At 37.8% G+C, this 20,452-nt stretch overlaps 1 protein-coding gene across 1 annotated transcript in view; it reads left to right on the top strand.

The window, feature by feature from the left end:
- Positions 1 to 20,452, top strand: part of PDE4D (phosphodiesterase 4D) — a 1,457,192-nt gene that overhangs the window by 390,128 nt on the left and 1,046,612 nt on the right. The window contains exon 3 of the mRNA XM_030926718.1: positions 11,149 to 11,378. Within this exon, the coding sequence (XP_030782578.1) occupies positions 11,149 to 11,378 (230 nt within the window). The remainder of the gene's footprint in view (positions 1 to 11,148; positions 11,379 to 20,452) is intronic.

Genomic DNA, 20,452 nt, shown 5'->3' on the forward strand with positions numbered 1-20,452 from the left:
TAATTAATAAAGATACTAAAACAGAATTATTACCAATACTGCTCAGGAGAATCATTTTAGAGAATTAGGATACATCTTTAGAGAATTGTTTTATGAATATAATATGTGACTTTTTGTTTTGTTTTGATATTATTGTTTTATAAAAATGAAATCACTCTATAATCTGTTCTTCCCACTCAACATTGTATCATTACATGATTATGTATTCTTCTACATTATTTTAACAGCCTCATAGTATTTCATCATATGATGTATCAACATTTACTAAGTCAATCCTTCAGTGCAGCAATTAGATTACATCCAGTTATTTGTTATTATAAATGAGCTGCAGTGAACATCTTTGTGCCTGGATATTTGCCAAACAATTATATTAAACTATGTCTAAAATGTCAAAACCATTAGTTCTCAAACTTTAATATGCACTAGAATGATACTGGTGACTTATTCAGACTCATAAGCCCTACTCATAGAGATTGTGTTTACAAAGATCTGGAATAAGACCCAGGAGTCTGAATTTTAGCAGGCACCATCTATGATTCTAATGCAGAGGGTTTGAATGTCACATTTTGAGAAATAATGACTTGGAGACATTAGAAATACTATCTTTTTCCATCATCTCCTTGCCATAATGCTATTTTCTAACAATAACATAAAATACTTATTGCTCTGGCAATTAGTTTTACATCTCTCTCCAAAATAAGGACATTTAACCTCTTGCCTTGTACTTGATAAGGTTGTTCTTTTTATTTCTGAACCATAACTGATACACATTGATCTAGAGTGTGAAAAAGCCTCTTATACTGTTTTGGAATGGAAAATGTTAGAATATAGCCCTCTAGTGCTTTATCATTTTTGTTATAAAGATAAAAGTATTTATAGAAAGTGGGTTTAAACTAACAGAGTGTAAGCATGGGTATAAACGTCATTTTAGTAGAGATAATTATCTCAGAAAAGTTACCACTTGAGGCAGTTTTATCTAAAAGAGAATGTCACAAACATTAAGTCATTCAACAGATAACCTCAGTTATATAAAGCATTTTTGCAATTGCAATGCTAACACCCAGAGTAGGCAGCTAAATGCTTATAAAAAGATGTTAACTTTGGCCAGCTATATTTAGTGCTACTGAAGCTTTGCTAGACTCATCCTTTGTTCTTCTTTTCTATGTTCATCCAGAAGAATAGTATTTACACATGTGTTAGTCAGGGTTCTCTAGAGGGACAGAACTAATAGGATGGATGTATATGTGAAAGGGAGTTTATTAAGGAGTATTGACTCACATAATCACAAGGTGAAATCCCACAATAGGTGGTCTGTAAGCTGAGGAGCCAGGAAGCCTGTTCAAGTCCCAAAACCTCAAAAGTAAGTAAAGTGGCAGTGCAAGGATCCAAAAACCCAGCACTCTATAGAAGCATGTTACAACATTTGATGACTCTATAATTCTCATCACACTCAAAAGTAGGGAAGCTGATTTCAGTCTGTGGCCCAAGGCCTGAGAGCCCCTGGCAAACTCCTTGTGTAGGTCCAAGAGTCCAACTGTTTGAGAACAGGAGTCTGATGGTCAAGAGCAGGAAACATCCAGCACAGAAGAAAGATGGAGGCCAGAAGTCTCAGGCATTCCAGTCCTTCCATGTTTTTCTGCCTGCTTTTAACCCAACTGTGCTTGCAACTGATTAGATGGTGCCTGCCCACATGGAGGGTGGGTCTGCCTCTCCCTGTACATTGACTGAAATGGTCATCTCCTTTGGTAACTCCCTCACAGACACACCCAGGAACAATACTTTGTATCCTTCAATCCAATCAAGTTGACATTCAGTATTAACCATCACAACACATAAGTCATTAACTTAGTCAAGACCTATTTCCAATCCAGGAATGAAGTTCTGTTCTTAGAGGAACTTCCTAAGTACATAAGTACACAGAGGCTCACTTTCCCAATCTAAAAGCTAAGACTTTTCCAAGTGCATATGCTTTCTGTTTTTTTTCTATATTTGTTATCTCAGAGAAACATTGATTTGCCATTGGTTGTTGCAAAATCAGCATTTTATAGCTGGAAGTGGTGTTAAGGTTTATTTTGTATAACCTCTTGATTTTATCCCTATGGAGACTAAAGACCAGCAAGGTTAAGACCAGCAGATCTGGAATGAGTTATTTGTATATAGCAATAGCAATATACAAATAGCAATTTGTACATTGTGTTGTTGCCAGAAAATGGCATTATTGCAAGAAGATGATGGAAAATATAGTATTTCTAATGTCTCCAAGCCATTATTTTTCAAAATGTGATGTTCAAACCCTCCACATCAGGATCGTAGGTGGTGCGTGCTAAAATTCAGACTCCCAGGTCCTATTCCAGATCTGCTGGTCTTAACCTTGCTTGTCTTTAGTCTCTGCAGACAAAAAATAAGACATTATACAAAATAAACCTTAAGAACCCTTCCAGTTATGAAGTGCTCTGATTTTTAAACAACCAATGGCACCTCTTAAGACCACCTGAGTACTTACTTGCAGAACAGGGGATAAAATTTCTATCCTCTCATTTAATGACAGATTGTCATTCATATCTAATGTTTATGTAGGGCTGCTGTCATCTCAGTTCTGTGTAATTTTTCAAATGAAAATATGAAGCTTATTGAGTTATGATCAATTAGTGTGTGTTCTGTTCTTTTCTAGTAATACTCACTCTGCCAGTGACTATACTTGTTAAGGTAGTGCAGCATGGTGGCTTTTAGCTCCAGTTTTAACTAGAAGAGATTTGGGTTTGGATCCTGACATGTAGGGTGATCAATCATCCTGGTTTCCTTGGGACTCTGGGGTTTCCCTGGACATAGGACTTTGAGTGCTAAAATCAAAAGATCCCAGGTGAAGTAAGATGATTAATCACCTCACTAGCCATGTGGCTGTGTGGCTAGTGCATGATATTTGATAGGTCTCTGTGGTTTTTAATGGGTAAAATGGGAAAAGTAACAAGAACTAACTCATAGGATTTTAGTAAAAATTAAATGAGACAGTATATGTAAAACACAGCACTACTTAATAAAGACTCAGTAAATATTAGTCATTATTATTGATGTTTTATAAAACATCTCAGAATTTAGGATTTGAAATAAATGAACTTCCTTTTTAGCTTTGACCTCTTTTTTTTAAAACCTTCTCAGTACCCTTCTATTGTCTTGTTTGTCTATACAACTGGACAATACAACCCAAGATTGGATAGAGTCCACCATCTCACATCCTTTCACCTTTTTCAAGATATAAATCAGGAAGACAAAAAATTTCTATTTGGGAACCAATGTGAAGAATGAGCATCAAAAACAGCATAGTGCTATGGAGAAAGGGGAAATTAGCCTGGATTATAATAATAGCTGCCATTTTGTTGAGTGCAAACTCCTTGCCAGACATTGGTGCTTCAGATGCTTTACATATTTGGTCCACACAGTGACTCTGAGAGGTAAATATTATTATCTCAGTCTTCAGATGGAGAAACAACCTCAATGAGCCTAAGTTACTTGCGCAAAGATAGCTGTATACTAAGGATTGTAATAAACAAGGTCTGAATGTTCCAAGCTTGATGAATTTCTAACTTTCAGCCAATGGGTTAATTTTGGGAAATATAAACTTCCCTCCCTGGGCTAGTTTCTTCACCTGTAAAACTCAGAAGGGAGGGGCGGAGCAAGATGGCCGAATAGGAACAACTCCAGTCTCCAACTCCCAGCGCGAGCGACACAGAAGACCGGTGATTTCTGCATTTTCAACTGAGGTACTGGGGTCATCTCACTAGGGAGTGCCGGACAATCGGTGCTGGTCAGCTGCTGCAGCCTGACCAGCGAGAGCTGAAGCAGGGCGAGGCATCGCCTCACCTGGAAGCGCAAGGGGGAAGGGGATCCGTTTTCCTAGCCAGGGGAACTGAGACACACAACACCTGGAAAATCGGGTAACTCCCACCCCAATACTGCGCTGTAAGCATACAGGCATTCCAGGAGAATATATCCCACACCTGGCCGGGAGGGTCCCACGCCCACGAAGCCTCCCTCACTGCTAACACAGCAGTCTGCCGCGATCTATCCGCAAGGCAGCAGCGAGGCTGGGGGAGGGGCGCCCGCCATTGCTGAGGCTTAAGTAGGTAAACAAACCCGCTGGGAAGCTCGAACTGGGTGGAGCTCACAGCAGCTCAAGGAAGCCTGCCTGTCTCTGTAGTCTCCACCTCTGGGGACAGCGCACAGCTGAAGACCAACAGGGGAAGTAGCGGGAGCCGGTGCAGACGCGAACGACTCTGTCTGACAGCTTTGGGGAGAGCCGCGGATCTCCCAACGCGGAGGTTGAGATCTGAGAACGGACAGACTGCCTGCTCAGGGGTGTCCCTGACCCCTGAGTAGCCTAGCTGGGAGAAATCCCCCACTAGGGGCAGTCTGACACCCCACACCTCACAGGGTGGAGTACACCCCTGAGAGGACACTTCCAAAGGAAGAATCAGACAGGTACACTCGCTGTTCAGCAATATTCTATCTTCGGCAACCTCTGCTGCTGATACCCAGGCAAACAGGGTCTGGAGTGGACCTCAAGCAATCTCCAACAGACCAACAGAGAGTCCTTCTGACTGTCAGAAGGAAAACTATCAAACAGGAAGGACACCTATACCAAAACCCCATCAGTTCGTCACCACCATCAAAGACCAGAGACAGATAAAACCACAAAGATGGGGAAGAAGCAGGGCAGAAAAGCTGGAAATTCAAAAAATAAGAGCGCATCTCCCCCTGCAAAGGAGCGCAGCCCATCACCAGCAACGGATCAAAGCTGGTCAGAGAATGACTTGGACGAGAGGAGAGAAGAAGGCTTCAGTCCATCAAACTTATCAGAGCTAAAGGAGGAATTACGTACCCAGCGCAAAGAAACTAAAAATCTTGAAAAAAGAGTGGAAGAATTGACAGCTAGACTCATTAATGCAGAGAAGATCATAAACGAAATGACAGAGATGAAAACCATGACACGAGAAATACGTGACAAATGCACAAGCTTCAGTAACCGACTCGATCAACTGGAAGAAAGAGTATCAGCGATTGAAGATCAAATGAATGAAATGAAGCGAGAAGAGAAACCAAAAGAAAAAAGAAGAAAAAGAAATGAGCAAAGCCTGCAAGAAGTATGGGATTATGTAAAAAGACCAAATCTACGTCTGATTGGGGTGCCTGAAAGTGAGGGGGAAAATGGAACCAAGTTGGAAAACACTCTTCAGGATATCATCCAGGAGAACTTCCCCAACCTAGTAGGGCAGGCCAACATTCAAATTCAGGAAATACAGAGAACGCCACAAAGATACTCCTCCAGAAGAGCAACTCCAAGACACATAATTGCCAGATTCACCAAAGTTGAAATGAAGGAAAAAATCTTAAGGGCAGCCAGAGAGAAAGGTCGGGTCACCCACAAAGGGAAGCCCATCAGACTAACAGCAGATCTCTCGGCAGAAACTCTACAAGCCAGAAGAGAGTGGGGGCCAATATTCAACGTTCTTAAAGAAAAGAATTTTAAACCCAGAATTTCATATCCAGCCAAACTAAGTTTCATAAGTGAAGGAGAAATAAAATCCTTTACAGATAAGCAAATGCTTAGAGATTTTGTCACCACCAGGCCTGCCTTACAAGAGACCCTGAAGGAAGCCCTAAACATGGAAAGGAACAACCGGTACCAGCCATCGCAAAAACTTGGCAAAATGTAAAGACCATCGAGGCTAGGAAGAAACTGCATCAACTAACGAGCAAAATAACCAGTTAATATCATAATGGCAGGATCAAGTTCACACATAACAATATTAACCTTAAATGTTAATGGACTAAATGCTCCAATTAAAAGACACAGACTGGCAAACTGGATAAAGAGTCAAGACCCATCAGTCTGCTGTATTCAGGAGACCCATCTCACATGCAGAGACATACATAGGCTCAAAATAAAGGGATGGAGGAAGATCTACCAAGCAAATGGAGAACAAAAAAAAGCAGGGGTTGCAATCCTAGTCTCTGATAAAACAGACTTTAAACCATCAAAGATCAAAAGAGACAAAGAAGGCCATTACATAATGGTAAAGGGATCAATTCAACAGGAAGAGCTAACTCTCCTAAATATATATGCACCCAATACAGGAGCACCCAGATTCATAAAGCAAGTCCTTAGAGACTTACAAAGAGACTTAGACTCCCATACAATAATAATGGGAGACTTCAACACTCCGCTGTCAACATTAGACAGATCAACGAGACAGAAAGTTAACAAGGATATCCAGGAATTGAACTCATCTCTGCACCAAGCGGACCTAATAGACATCTATAGAACTCTCCACCCCAAATCAACAGAATATACATTCTTCTCAGCACCACATCGCACTTATTCCAAAATTGACCACATAATTGGAAGTAAAGTACTCCTCAGCAAATGTAAAAGAACAGAAATTATAACAAACTGTCTCTCAGACCACAGTGCAATCAAACTAGAACTCAGGACTAAGAAACTCAATCAAAACCGCTCAACTACATGGAAACTGAACAACCTGCTCCTGAATGACTACTGGGTACATAACGAAATGAAAGCGGAAATAAAGATGTTCTTTGAAACCAATGAGAACAAAGATACAACATACCAGAATCTCTGGGACACATTTAAAGCAGTGTGTAGAGGGAAATTTATAGCACTAAATGCCCACAAGAGAAAGCAGGAAAGATCTAAAATTGACACTCTAACATCACAATTAAAAGAACTAGAGAGGCAAGAGCAATCACATTCAAAAGCTAGCAGAAGGCAAGAAATAACTAAGATCAGAGCAGAACTGAAGGAGATAGAGACACAAAAAACCCTCCAAAAAATCAATGAATCCAGGAGTTGGTTTTTTGAAAAGATCAACAAAATTGACAGACCGCTAGCAAGGCTAATAAAGAAAAAAAGAGAGAGGAATCAAATAGATGCAATAAAAAATGATAAAGGGGATATCACCACTGACCCCACAGAAATACAAACTACCATCAGAGAATACTATAAACGCCTCTACGCAAATCAACTAGAAAATCTAGAAGAAATGGATAATTTCCTGGACACTTACACTCTCCCAAGGCTAAACCAGGAAGAAGTTGAATCCCTGAATAGACCAATAGCAGGCTCTGAAATTGAGGCAACAATTAATAGCCTACCCACCAAAAAAAGTCCAGGACCAGATGGATTCACAGCTGAATTCTACCAGAGGTACAAGGAGGAGCTGGTACCATTCCTTCTGAAACTATTCCAATCAATAGAAAAAGAGGGAATCCTCCCTAACTCATTTTATGAGGCCAACATCATCCTGATACCAAAGCCTGGCAGAGACACAACAAAAAAAGAGAATTTTAGACCAATATCCCTGATGAACATTGATGCAAAAATCCTCAATAAAATACTGGCAAACCGGATTCAGCAGCACATCAAAAAGCTTATCCACCATGATCAAGTGGGCTTCATCCCTGGGATGCAAGGCTGGTTCAACATTCGCAAATCAATAAACGTAATCCAGCATATAAAGAGAACCAAAGACAAGAACCACATGATTGTCTCAATAGATGCAGAAAAGGCTTTTGACAAAATTCAACAGCCCTTCATGCTAAAAACGCTCAATAAATTCGGTATTGATGGAACGTACCTCAAAATAATAAGAGCTATTTATGACAAACCCACAGCTAATATCATACTGAATGGGCAAAAACTGGAAAAATTCCCTTTGAAAACTGGCACAAGACAGGGATGCCCTCTCTCACCACTCCTATTCAACATAGTGTTGGAAGTTCTGGCTAGGGCAATCAGGCAAGAGAAAGAAATCAAGGGTATCCAGTTAGGAAAAGAAGAAGTCAAATTGTCCCTGTTTGCAGATGACATGATTGTATATTTAGAAAACCCCATTGTCTCAGCCCAAAATCTCCTTAAGCTGATAAGCAACTTCAGCAAAGTCTCAGGATACAAAATTAATGTGCAAAAATCACAAGCATTCTTATACACCAGCAACAGACAAGCAGAGAGCCAAATCAGGAATGAACTTCCATTCACAATTGCTTCAAAGAGAATAAAATACCTAGGAATCCAGCTTACAAGGGATGTAAAGGACCTCTTCAAGGAGAACTACAAACCACTGCTCAGTGAAATCAAAGAGGACACAAACAAATGGAAGAACATACCATGCTCATGGATAGGAAGAATCAATATCGTGAAAATGGCCATACTCCCCAAGGTTATTTATAGATTCAATGCCATCCCCATCAAGCTACCAATGACTTTCTTCACAGAATTGGAAAAAACTGCTTTAAAGTTCATATGGAACCAAAAAAGAGCCCGCATTGCCAAGACAATCCTAAGTCAAAAGGACAAAGCTGGAGGCGTCACGCTACCTGACTTCAAACTATACTACAAGGCTACAGTAACCAAAACAGCATGGTACTGGTACCAAAACAGAGCTATAGACCAATGGAACAGAACAGAGTCCTCAGAAATAATACCGCACATCTACAGCCATCTGATCTTTGACAAACCTGAGAGAAACAAGAAATGGGGAAAGGATTCCCTATTTAATAAATGGTGCTGGGAAAATTGGCTAGCCATAAGTAGAAAGCTGAAACTGGATCCTTTCCTTACCCCTTATACGAAGATTAATTCAAGATGGATTAGAGACTTAAATGTTAGACCTAATACCATAAAAACCCTAGAAGAAAATCTAGGTAGTACCATTCAGGACATAGGCATGGGCAAGGACTTCATGTCTAAAACACCAAAAGCAACGGCAGCAAAAGCCAAAATTGACAAATGGGATCTAATTAAACTAAAGAGCTTTTGCACAGCAAAAGAAACTACCATCAGAGTGAACAGGCAACCTACAGAATGGGAGAAAATTTTTGCAACCTACTCATCTGACAAAGGGCTAATATCCAGAATCTACAAAGAACTCAAACAAATATACGAGAAAAAAACAAACAACCCCATCAAAAAGTGGGGAAAGGATATGAACAGACATTTCTCAAAAGAAGATATTCATACAGCCAACAGACACATGAAAAAATGCTCATCATCACTGGCCATCAGAGAAATGCAAATCAAAACCACAATGAGATACCATCTCACACCAGTTAGAATGGCAATCATTAAGAAGTCAGGAAACAACAGGTGTTGGAGAGGATGTGGAGAAATAGGAACACTTTTACACTGTTGGTGGGATTGTAAACTAGTTCAACCATTATGGAAAACAGTATGGCAATTCCTCAAGGATCTAGAACTAGATGTACCATATGACCCAGCCATCCCACTACTGGGTATATACCCAAAGGATTATAAATTAGTCTACTACAAAGACACATGTACACGTATGTTTATTGCGGCACTATTCACAATAGCAAAGACTTGGAATCAACCCAAATGTCCATCTGTGACAGACTGGATTAAGAAAATGTGGCACATATACACCATGGAATACTATGCAGCCATAAAAAAGGATGAGTTTGCGTCCTTTGTAGGGACATGGATGCAGCTGGAAACCATCATTCTTAGCAAACTATCACAAGAAGAGAAAACCAAACACCGCATGTTCTCACTCATAGGTGGGAACTGAACAATGAGATCACTTGGACTCGGGAAGGGGAACATCACACACTGGGGTCTATCATGGGGAGGGGGGAGGGGGGAGGAGGGAGGGATTGCATTGGGGAGTTATACATGATATAAATGATGAATTGATGGGTGCTGACGAGTTGATGGGTGCAGCACACCAACATGGCATAAGTTTACATATGTAACAAACCTGCACGTTATGCACATGTACCCTAGAACTTAAAGTATAATAAAAAAAAAAAAGAAAAAAAAAAACTCAGAAGGGAAGGAAATTGCCATATATGAGTGCTAATCACAATGCAGGTAATGAACTATGCACATCACATGCATGGTCTCATTTAATTCTTATCTGTAAATATTAGTCCCATTTTTATAATAAAGAAACAGAAGCCTTAGAGAGACTAAGCAACACTCTAGCAATACAAATAGTAAAGTGGCAGTGCAAAGATTAAAAAACCCAGCACTCTATAGAAGCATGTTATAACATTTGGTGATTCTATAATTCTCAATATGTGGATATAATAAATATTGCTAGAGTAGACTTTCCAGCCATTTGGAAATAATTATTGCTCATGTGATAGTATATTTTTCTCAACTAGAATCAAAATATTACATTTTGACCTGGGTTTACTTTTGCATGTGGATAACATGGATCAAATTTGCAAAGCTCTGCTGAGTTGTGACTTAAATACAGATCTACTGCATCCTCAAGTTTCTTGTAAAGCCTTTTTTTTCTTACTACGCTCTCAGTCTTATAATAATTGTCAAGAGTATATCTGAGTAAGATGTGACATATGAAAACGTATGTTTCAAATATGGATTTAATATGCAGAAAAAACAGGACTTTTTTTCTTCCTCTCTCTTTATGGGCATGCATGTAAGAAAAATATATATAAATATAGTCATGTGCTGTATAACATTCTAGTCAACTATGGGCCACACATACCATGGTGACCATAAGATTTAATACTGTATTTTTACTGTATCTTTCGTATGTTTAGATATGCTTACACAAATATTTCCCATTGTGTTATAATTGCGTACATTATTTAGTACAGTTACAATGTACCATCTATGTTTGTGTAAATACACTGTGATGTTCACAAAACAAGGCAATTTCCTAATGATGCATTTCTCAGAATGGATCATTATCAAGTGATGCATAACTGTATATATATGACACATGTGTATGTCAAGATATGTATTTAATAATGTTTGCAATTCATTTCATAGGAGTTATAAAAACATTTTGATTTATCCTTGATTTTATAGAATCCATGCACAAAGCTAATAAATTCTAAGATTACTGAAGATGTTAATTAACTGTTTTAACCAAGCCACACCTGGTAAACAAATTTGCTATGTTAAATATAAATTTAGATTTTAGTTAATCAAATATCATTCACTTAATGTCACTGTTTTCTAGATAGCATTTTTCATGTATAAATTTTACTTAATTTCCTTCCCAGGAAAGTATTAAGCATTACATAATGATAAACACTGTGACTTTTGTTGATTATATGTACTTTCTTGAACTATTACTTCAGGCCTCTGAGGAAACACTACATTCCAGTAATGAAGAGGGAGACCCTTTCCACGGAATGGAACCCTATCTTGTCCGGAGACTTTCGTGTCGCAATATTCAGCTTCCCCCTCTCGCCTTCAGACAGTTGGAACAAGCTGACTTGAAAAGTGAATCAGAGAACATTCAACGACCAACCAGCCTCCCCCTGAAGATTCTGCCTCTGATTGCTATCACTTCTGCAGACTCCAGTGGGTGAGTGCCCTCAGATGTCACTTCCACATTTTATATTTTAGATGTGATTGTTATCTGTGGTCTTTTGAGTTTTTGTGGCTCATTGCTTGATTTGAGTGGGAGAACAATGGGGTTTCTAGAGTAAAAAAAAAGGGGGGATGAATTTCTCAGGTGACATATCTATATCTGCAGGAGAAGACATTTTAGTGAAATTGTTTTACAAAGAAGAGCTGGAAATGTATTGGTGAATGTTAATAAACATTTGCAAAAGGGCAGTTGTACTTGGAAAATTAATATTGGCCATATGTGACTTGATAGAAAAAATTTTAACAAATGAGAACTAATAGACAAATTACCGTGTAGTGATACATGTCTAGAAACAATAGGAAATGTTCATTGATGCAAAATGAATTTGGCATCAAGAATAGATTGTACTGTAATTAGAATCAAAAGAAATATGCAGTGGTATTCATGAGTCTAAAAATTTTGCCTTTGACATTTTGCAGTATTGCTTACCAGAATGCCATTTCAGCTCCCAGTATAAGGTAAATTTATTTAGTGTTAGTACTTATAGAGGAGTCAGCCACAGCCACATCTCTATCGTGTAACATTTTTATTTCCTACTTTGCAGGGTATGGTTTTTGTTTTTATTCTTTTTCGTATTGTTTATCAATGGGGTTTTACACTTTAAAGCAATGTCACTGGGTTAAAAATTGTGAAAGGATATTGGGTACATCCATTATTTGTTCTTGTGACCACCTGCATTTTTAAGAAGCCTGGCTAGAAAGGAAAGAGGATGAAGCCAGTCGGCCATACATATATAGACTCTTGAACATTTGCTAAAACTACAAGAACAAAACAATTACTATGCTACAAATGTGATGCTCCCACATTGTCTGCCAAGTTAAAGGCATCTCTGGGGAAAATGCCTTTTTGGATCTTGTTAAAGTTAGGAAGGTTATGCTCAGAGGAAATTCAACTAGTAACTCAACTCAAAGATACTGAATTAAGCTGTTTTACTTGTTATTGACCAGTCTAAGGGACCTGTGTTGGGAAAAGGTATGAGGAAAATACTACTAGATAAATAATAAGACAACAAATATTCACTCTGACGCAATGAAAAGAGGAAATATATTTTGTTTCTGTTGTTGTAATTGAGCTATGTGTTTAAAGAAGAATGCATACACATTGATCAAACTCATACTAAAGCAGATGGGAATTTTATAACAGCTTGACCAGAACATTTTTTGAAAAATGCTGTTCCCCTGAAACTATTTCTCCTTTCTTTGTAATTAACATTGCTGCTGCTCTATCTGTGTAGAAAATTCACAGATATCAGGTGTATCCAGGGTTCCCAAGACCACCCTTGGGTTCAATGATTTGCTAGGAGAGCTCTCATAATTCAGGAAATAGTCATATGGCTCTGATGTGTCACAGCAAAAGGATTCAATGCAGAATAAGCAAAGGGAAAGGTAGATGGGACAAAATCTGGAGGAAACCAAATGTAAGCTTCCAAGAGTCCTCAAGTGAAGTAAGACAAGATACACTTAATTCCTCTGGTAATGAGTTGAGACAATACAGTGAAATGTGTTCACCAGGGATGCCTGTACCAGGAAAGCCTATTAAAGACTCAGTACCTAGAGTTTTTACTGGAGGCCAGTCACTCAGGTACTCTCTGCCTAGGATATACAAAGTTCCAGATTTCCAGAAGGAAAGTGGATATTCAGCATAAACCACATTATTTGCACAGACAATTTAGGCAAATTGAGCCACTCTTACCATTTAGAGAATGGCGGATCACTCCTGAAATTAAAGTCCGCTAAAGACCCGTGTTTCAAACAGACCTTTCTATATTTAATTGACACAGTCCTGATTAACTGTTTACTACACAGCAGGTTATCTTAGAATAGTTATCTTACTTTCTTCACACTTGTGGAAGATGAGATTATAATTAAAATTAAAATGTACTAATTTAAAGCCCTGATGTATTCAATTAGCTTTGGTATCTCAAAAATTTTGGTTGCAAACCATGATTTCTCATTTTGAGTTGGTGTTATATCATGTGCCCTTAAAATAAAATGATGCAATATACCTAATATATCTCTATGTAGTTGGACATTGTGTGTAATCTAAAATCTTGAGCTGGGTGCAGTGGCTCATGCCCATAATCCCAGCACTTTGGGAGGCTGAGGCAGGGATTGATTGAGCTCAGGAGTTTGAGACAAGTCTGGGCAACATGGCAAGACCCCATCTCTATCAAAAATACAAAAAAAAAAAAATAGCTGGGTGTGATGGCTTGCGCTTGTGGTCCCAACTACTCAGGAGGCTGATGCAAGAGGATCGCTTCAGCCTGGGAAGGCAGAGGTTGCATTGAGTCAAGATCCTGCTACTGCACCGTAGCCTGGGTGGCAGAGAGAGAATGTATTGCTCAAAACAGTCTCCAAGTGCCAAGGAACTTCAGGGTTCAGAATGATCTGTATCACAGCATTTCTGTTGATTCAAATTTATTTCCACCTTCATTAAAAGTCAAGTACAATTGACCTTTGAACAATACAGGTTTGAACTGCACAGGTTCCCTTATATGAGTATTCTTTTCAACCAAACACAAATGGAAAATATAGTATTCGTGGGATGTGAAACTCATGTATACAGATGGACTGACTTTTCATATATGTGAGTTCCAGAGGGCCAATTGCAGGACTTGAGTATGCATGAATTTTGGTACATGTGATAGTCCTGAAACCAATCCCCTACATATGCCAAGGAATGACTATATAAGCAATATCATACTTACTATTTACAAATTTATCCAATATTATGAAGAAAATAATTTTTCTTTTTGAGAGATGGAACAAGGGTTTCTTTTCAAAAGAAACAATAGACAATAATGGCCAATCAACAAGAACCAAATTAAGTACGTATTAAAGGTATTATTGTTACATTTGGAAGCCAGAACAATTTGTGAATTGAATATTGAGGAAAGAAAATTCAGGAGTATAATTTTTCTGGAATGTCGAAGCTTTGAAGGAGAAATAGAAGGTAAAGTTTGGGCTTATATTCTGTAGCCATTTCAGTAAACTAGGAGCACGATTCCTTCACAGCTGTCAGAAAGAACTAACGGGAAATTTACCCTATTTTAACTGAGTTGTCTCCAGCCCAGTTCCCCATTATTAAAGGTTAGTATGCCTTTAACTCCCATTGTCAACCTATGCTGAGACAAGACCTTAGCAATTGCAAATCTTTGATGGTAAAGGTGACTTTTCATGCCCTCCAGATTTATTTTCCTTTCTTTCTTAACATCATAGCCTTTTGATCTTTCTTCTGGCATATCAGTATGCCAGATACTTGCTTTGTCAAGTGTCAGGCAGTGGGTCTAGAGACTTGTTCCACCCCTTTACAAAGCCACAGTATGGCCCTGAGAATCATTAGTTTCTGAAATAGAACTTCAGCCTGCAAAAATAAGTGTTGTAGATGACAGCTATTAGCTTCCTCATGAAGTACTTGGGTCAAGAGACTGAGTTCAAAAGAACTTTTAGTTATTCACACGTCCGTATTTCTACTTTGAGTTTTTTTCCCAAGCAATGCGAATGTGTTCAAATGTAGTTTTTAACAATTTCTTTTGAGTGTGCCCAAACTGTTAGATTGTGTGTGTGTTGTGATTTAGCAAACTGTAGAAACCGTAAATGAACCCAAAACAGAATTATTAAGACCTGGGATGCCTATAACCCTGAATTCATCTGCCAGTTAACTTTCCATACAGGGTAGACTCATTCAGGCTTCACCGTTGTTTACTGACCTTCCTCGAAGTAAGAGAGACAGCTCTTAGTGACTTGAAATGTTATAAACATGGCATAGAAGTAATTTGGAAAGTCGGTTTTTCATATTTTCTTCCTAAATAATTTTCTATCTATTACCTTTTATAAAATCTTTTTATTAAGTTATAATTTATATGCATTATACATCTTGAATTATTATATATTTATACACTCACATAGTCACCATCCTATTTCTCAACTTATCACTAAAGGTTACTTTGCCTCCCCTTGGACCTCACATAAATGGAATTATACCGTATGTACTTGTTGTGTCTGGCTTCTATTAGTCGAAATGTTCTTTTTTTAAAAAAAAAAAAAAAAGAAAGAAAGAAATGCATGTTTGTGTACATCTCAGCAGCTTGTTCTTTTTGTTGCATAAATATACCATAATTTATTTATTTTTACTCTCTTACTAATGAAGATTTAGGTTGTTTCTAGTTTGAGGGGATTATGAATGAAGCTGCTGTGTACACTTATACCAGTCTTTTTGTGAACATATGCACTCATTTCTTTTGAGTATATTCCCAGGAGTAGCATTTCTGAGTCATAAGGAGGCAAATATTTATTTTCTAAAGTGTTGTACTCTTTTACCCTCCCACCAGCAATACGTACAAGGTACAGTTGTTCTATATTCTCACCAACACTTAGTATTTTCAGTCTTTTTCATTTTGGTCATTCTGGTGAATGTGTACTGGTATCTTACTGTGGTTTTAATTTACATTTCCCTGATGAGTAGGAATATCGCTTACCTTTTGATGTGTTTATTGAACATTTGGATATCTTCTTTGTCTTATGCTCATTCAGACATTTGTTCAGTTTTTCTTTTATTTATTGATTTCTGAGGGCTCTTTGTATATTCTAGACATGAGTCTTTTGTTAGACATGTGTATTATAAAGTGAATATTTTGTTCTAAACAGTGTCTTGAATTTTTACTTTCTGTTTACTTTGAATATGTTGGTAACCCTAGGCACCTATGAAATAATGAGGGAAGTGTGCAGCAGGGAGAAGAAACTGTAAGGCAAGAAGTGGGCCCAACTTAATAAGGGGAAAAGAAGAATCACATTTAACCCACAGAGCAATTTTACTTGGAGACAAGGATAGTTGGTCCCTTGAATATTGGATGGTGGCAAATAAGACATCCAAGCACTAAGAGGGCAGGCAGAGAAGAGTTGAGAATGAAGCAACAGCATGCTTATGGTGGCTGATAGCCAGGTAGGGAGTGGACAAGAATGGGGGCTCTGGACATAGATGGTCTGAACTTGAGTCCTGCCTCCCACCTACTCACCATACCACCTTGTGAAGGTACTTAACCACTCCAAGTTCCTAATTTTACAAAAGCAAAAGTAGGAATAATGGGAGCACCTACCTCATGGGTTTGTTCTAATGATATAATACCTATCCCCGTTTTTCACATATTGTAAATACTTAATATATAACATCAAAAACTACTACTCCTATACTGGGAAAATATTAGAACAAATAATGTTTGTTGTTGTTAATGTTTGTTTACTTATTGGAATTGGCTTCAGAGATCCTCTACAAATAACTCTTGGGGTAGAGATGAATGTTCTAGGAGATTTGGGAGTCAACCAGAAATTGGCTTCTGTTTCAGAAAGTTACAGTTATTATGGACTTGTTACATTTGTGTTCAGAAGTCTGTATCTGGCATCTTCCCGCAGACATGTCTTGCTTTCAAGTGCTGTTCAGTTATGTTTGGGACGAGAATGGTGGTCTCCCTACTTCTGCTTCACCTCTTCTACAACCTTGCTGACTTCTAAATAGTTTCCTGCTCAGAATCCTCAGAATTAGGATCTCCTTTCAGTCCTATCTTGGGCACTGGCTTACATTCCCCCATGTGGTCCATGTGCCCCTAGACAATCTAAGGAGAGTCTAGCTTGCCACACATGTGGAAATAATTCCCAGTGCACAGGTGGGAAGTTATGGGAACAAAGAAAGGGGTAGCAATAAAACTCTCTACTTATGTGTCATTGCTGCATCTGCTATAATAAAATGAGAGCCAAGAAGCGACTTATCGCTTTGTGACGTGATGACACACCTCTGGATAGATATATATTCAGGTATATGGGTGGGTGGAGAATGTTGCAAACACTTTCTCATCCCTAGTATCCTATTACCTCTCTGCAGAAGTACACTGTGTACCTTCGTATCACTATGTCCTATAAAAAAAAAGAAAATGAAAAGAATGTAAAAGAACACATGGTCACTTTTGGGGATAAATTTTACAACCCAACAGAGAGAGAAGAATTACTTTAGTCACACAAGGGTTCATTTTACAAGGATCTTCCAGAACTATTTCCTTGATTTGTGTGCTATTCACAGAGGGACTGGTCCCAGATGCCAGTTAGACATTGGATTCTTTGACTAACCACTTTTCATCTTGTGTTCTTGAGTACAAACAGTACGTTAGAGTGAACATTAAAAAAAGATTATTTTCAGCAATTTGTTACTGAATCAAAATCCAAACAGAAAATAAAAAAAAGAAAAATGGAAGTCTGGATCAGACACATCTGATCTTTCAAATTTGGTCTTTTAAACTTAAGAAGGTATTAATGGGCATTTCATATTTTAAATATTTTGGATATAAGGGTTTATAAAGTTAAAGATTGTATTTCACAGTCTACCATGAAGCCTGTACCTTCATATTGGATATGTGTTCAAGCTTCAAGAGATTTATCTAAGTTCTGATTGAATGTTATATGGAAGATCTATAACTCGCTAGGCAGTTTCCCAAAATTGAAAATAAAACACATAACTGTGATTGTGAAACAGTCTCTAGAAATATAGTATTCTTGAGCTAGATGAAAATTTAAAAGTAATCAATGCCGAAAATTGGGAAACAATACTTCCAATAATCTTGAAGATACACACTAAGCAGACAAAACTGGATTATTTTGGTTTTGATTGATTTAAATGCAATTTATTATTGTGGTGTTTATCTAAACTTCTCGGGATACTCACAAAATATCACAATCCGTTCATTTTAAAGCATTGTTCTGATTTAATTATATCTGTCTTTGCTTTACAATTTGTAAATTTGTGATTATTTTTGTTTTGTTTTGTTTTTGAAAAGGAGTCTTGCTCTGTCACCCAGGCTGGAGTGCAGTGGCACAATCTCGGCTCACTGCAACCTCCACCACCCGGGCTCAAGCGATTCTTCTGCCTCAGCCTCCCAAGTAGCTGGGACTACAGGCATGTCCCACCACACCAGGCTATTTTTGTTGCATTTTTAGTAGAGATGGGGTTTCTCCATGTTGGATAGGCTGGTCTCGAACTCCTGGCCTTATGTAATCTGCCCGCCTCAGCCTCCCAAAGTGCTGGGACTACAGGCGTGAGCCATCATGGCTGGCCCAAAATTTGTGATTTTCAAGATTAAAATTAGAGTCTAAGAGTGATAAGGCACTTTAAAATATCTAGATAAAAATCATCGTATTTCCAGAATCAGGGCAATTCTTGAATCTAAAATAAGCAGTGAAAATATGCTGACTTTTTTCTCACCTCTCATAGAATCTCTAAAAGTTTTATGCTATATCTGCCATGCCTTCAGTTTACAAAATAATGGGATCATGATTAAACTCCAATATCTTTTTCAGGCTATCACAGTACCTTCTCATTCTTGTAGTACTTTCTGGTGTCCTCATTAAGGATATGCTGAATGGACTGATACTATACCACAGTATTTTACTTTGTATCTGTGTGTCAGTAAAGCAGCATGTATCAGGGGAAGATTTACCTTTATAAATCAAAGGCTTCTATTTCACCAGGCTCCAACATTCTTAAAAACACTGAAGAGGGTGACAACTTTTGTGTTCACCAACATCAGAGGAGCTGGTTCCTATTTTCAAAATTTTCTTGTGCCAATGTGACTTGTTTTAGTAACATAGATTGGCTGGGGAATCCCATATTTTTTAAAGCGAACCCAGGGAAGCATTTATTTTACCGTGAAAAGTGCTAGGGAACAATACTATATTAAGCACAAGGCAGAACTCAACAAAGCCCTTTCCTTTGATTAGTTCCATCACTGAATAATAATGGTTCCATTCCACAGATAGTTTCTTTGCTACAAACACTGCTCTGCCTGACCATCCTTACATAATGCAGAATTGTGAATCACTGAAGTGTTTAAGGAGAGCTTATAATTCTTTAAAAGCATTTTCATTCTGTTTTACAGTATTTGTGTTTGTGGGAAAAAGTAGGTAAAAGCATTCTGACCAAATTATATTTGTTTAATTATTATGTACTGCATAATGTATAATACTGATTCAAACTTAATATGACCAGAGTGCATCGCTTGGAGAAATCCAAAACAAAAAATGTATTTTCAGTTGAAATTCATTAAAGAATGAAGTAATCAAACTGTTTTTCTGTATAAATGAGAACTGCAAAATGACAAAAGATTTCTTAAAAAAAACTGTGTCTAGAAAACAAACTATATAAAAAATGTATCACTTCTTGGGTTAAACACACATGCCCCCCACCAAAAAGAAAAAAAAAAAAAATTCTAGCTACTTAGAATTCTTTCTAGAATTTAGAATTTAAATATTATTTATCATCCCATTTCTCTCATTCATTTAGAATCTGCCTTCCAGTTGAAAGGAAGTAGATGGAGCCAGGCATTTTTAGATTATTTCAAATCTGAGGAATTGAACAAAAATAAATGCTATTTGGTCATGTTGTTTGAAGTCATCTATGCAACATGTCTGGATGATGGATTAACTTTATTTAATAGATTAGCATTATTTACACTGAAGTTTGTGGCTCTGAGCTTCGTTAAGGTGAGACCTTTGTCCACATTCCCAGAAGGGCTTTTTCTCAGGGGGTTCTGAATTTTTACCGTGATGTAATTCCTAAACAATTGTGATTAGTGTTAAATGTTATCATAAACACACATACACACACACACACACACACACATCCCTTGCTGTGTGAAAGCTATACGTAGAAATTTAAAACTTTAGAGTGCTTAAACTTTTTAAATATGTAATTTATAATATATAAATAATATTTACAATATAAAGTTTATAATACATAAATACTATACTTCTTTACCATTCACTTTCTAGAACTTTGCCAGCTTTTGATCACATATTTCAAGGGTGGTCTCCCTCTTTACTCCTCTACTAACTGTTCTGTGTCTCAGTTAACATGTGATTTTGGCTTTCTTATTTCTCCAACATTATTTAATTCAGACGAACTTTATTTCTTGAAGGTATATACCAGACATACCTCAGAGATATTGTGAGTTCAGATCCAGGCCCCTG

This window comes from Rhinopithecus roxellana, chromosome 3 (assembly GCF_007565055.1).
Source record: "Rhinopithecus roxellana isolate Shanxi Qingling chromosome 3, ASM756505v1, whole genome shotgun sequence".
NCBI classification, from domain to species: domain Eukaryota; kingdom Metazoa; phylum Chordata; class Mammalia; order Primates; family Cercopithecidae; genus Rhinopithecus; species Rhinopithecus roxellana.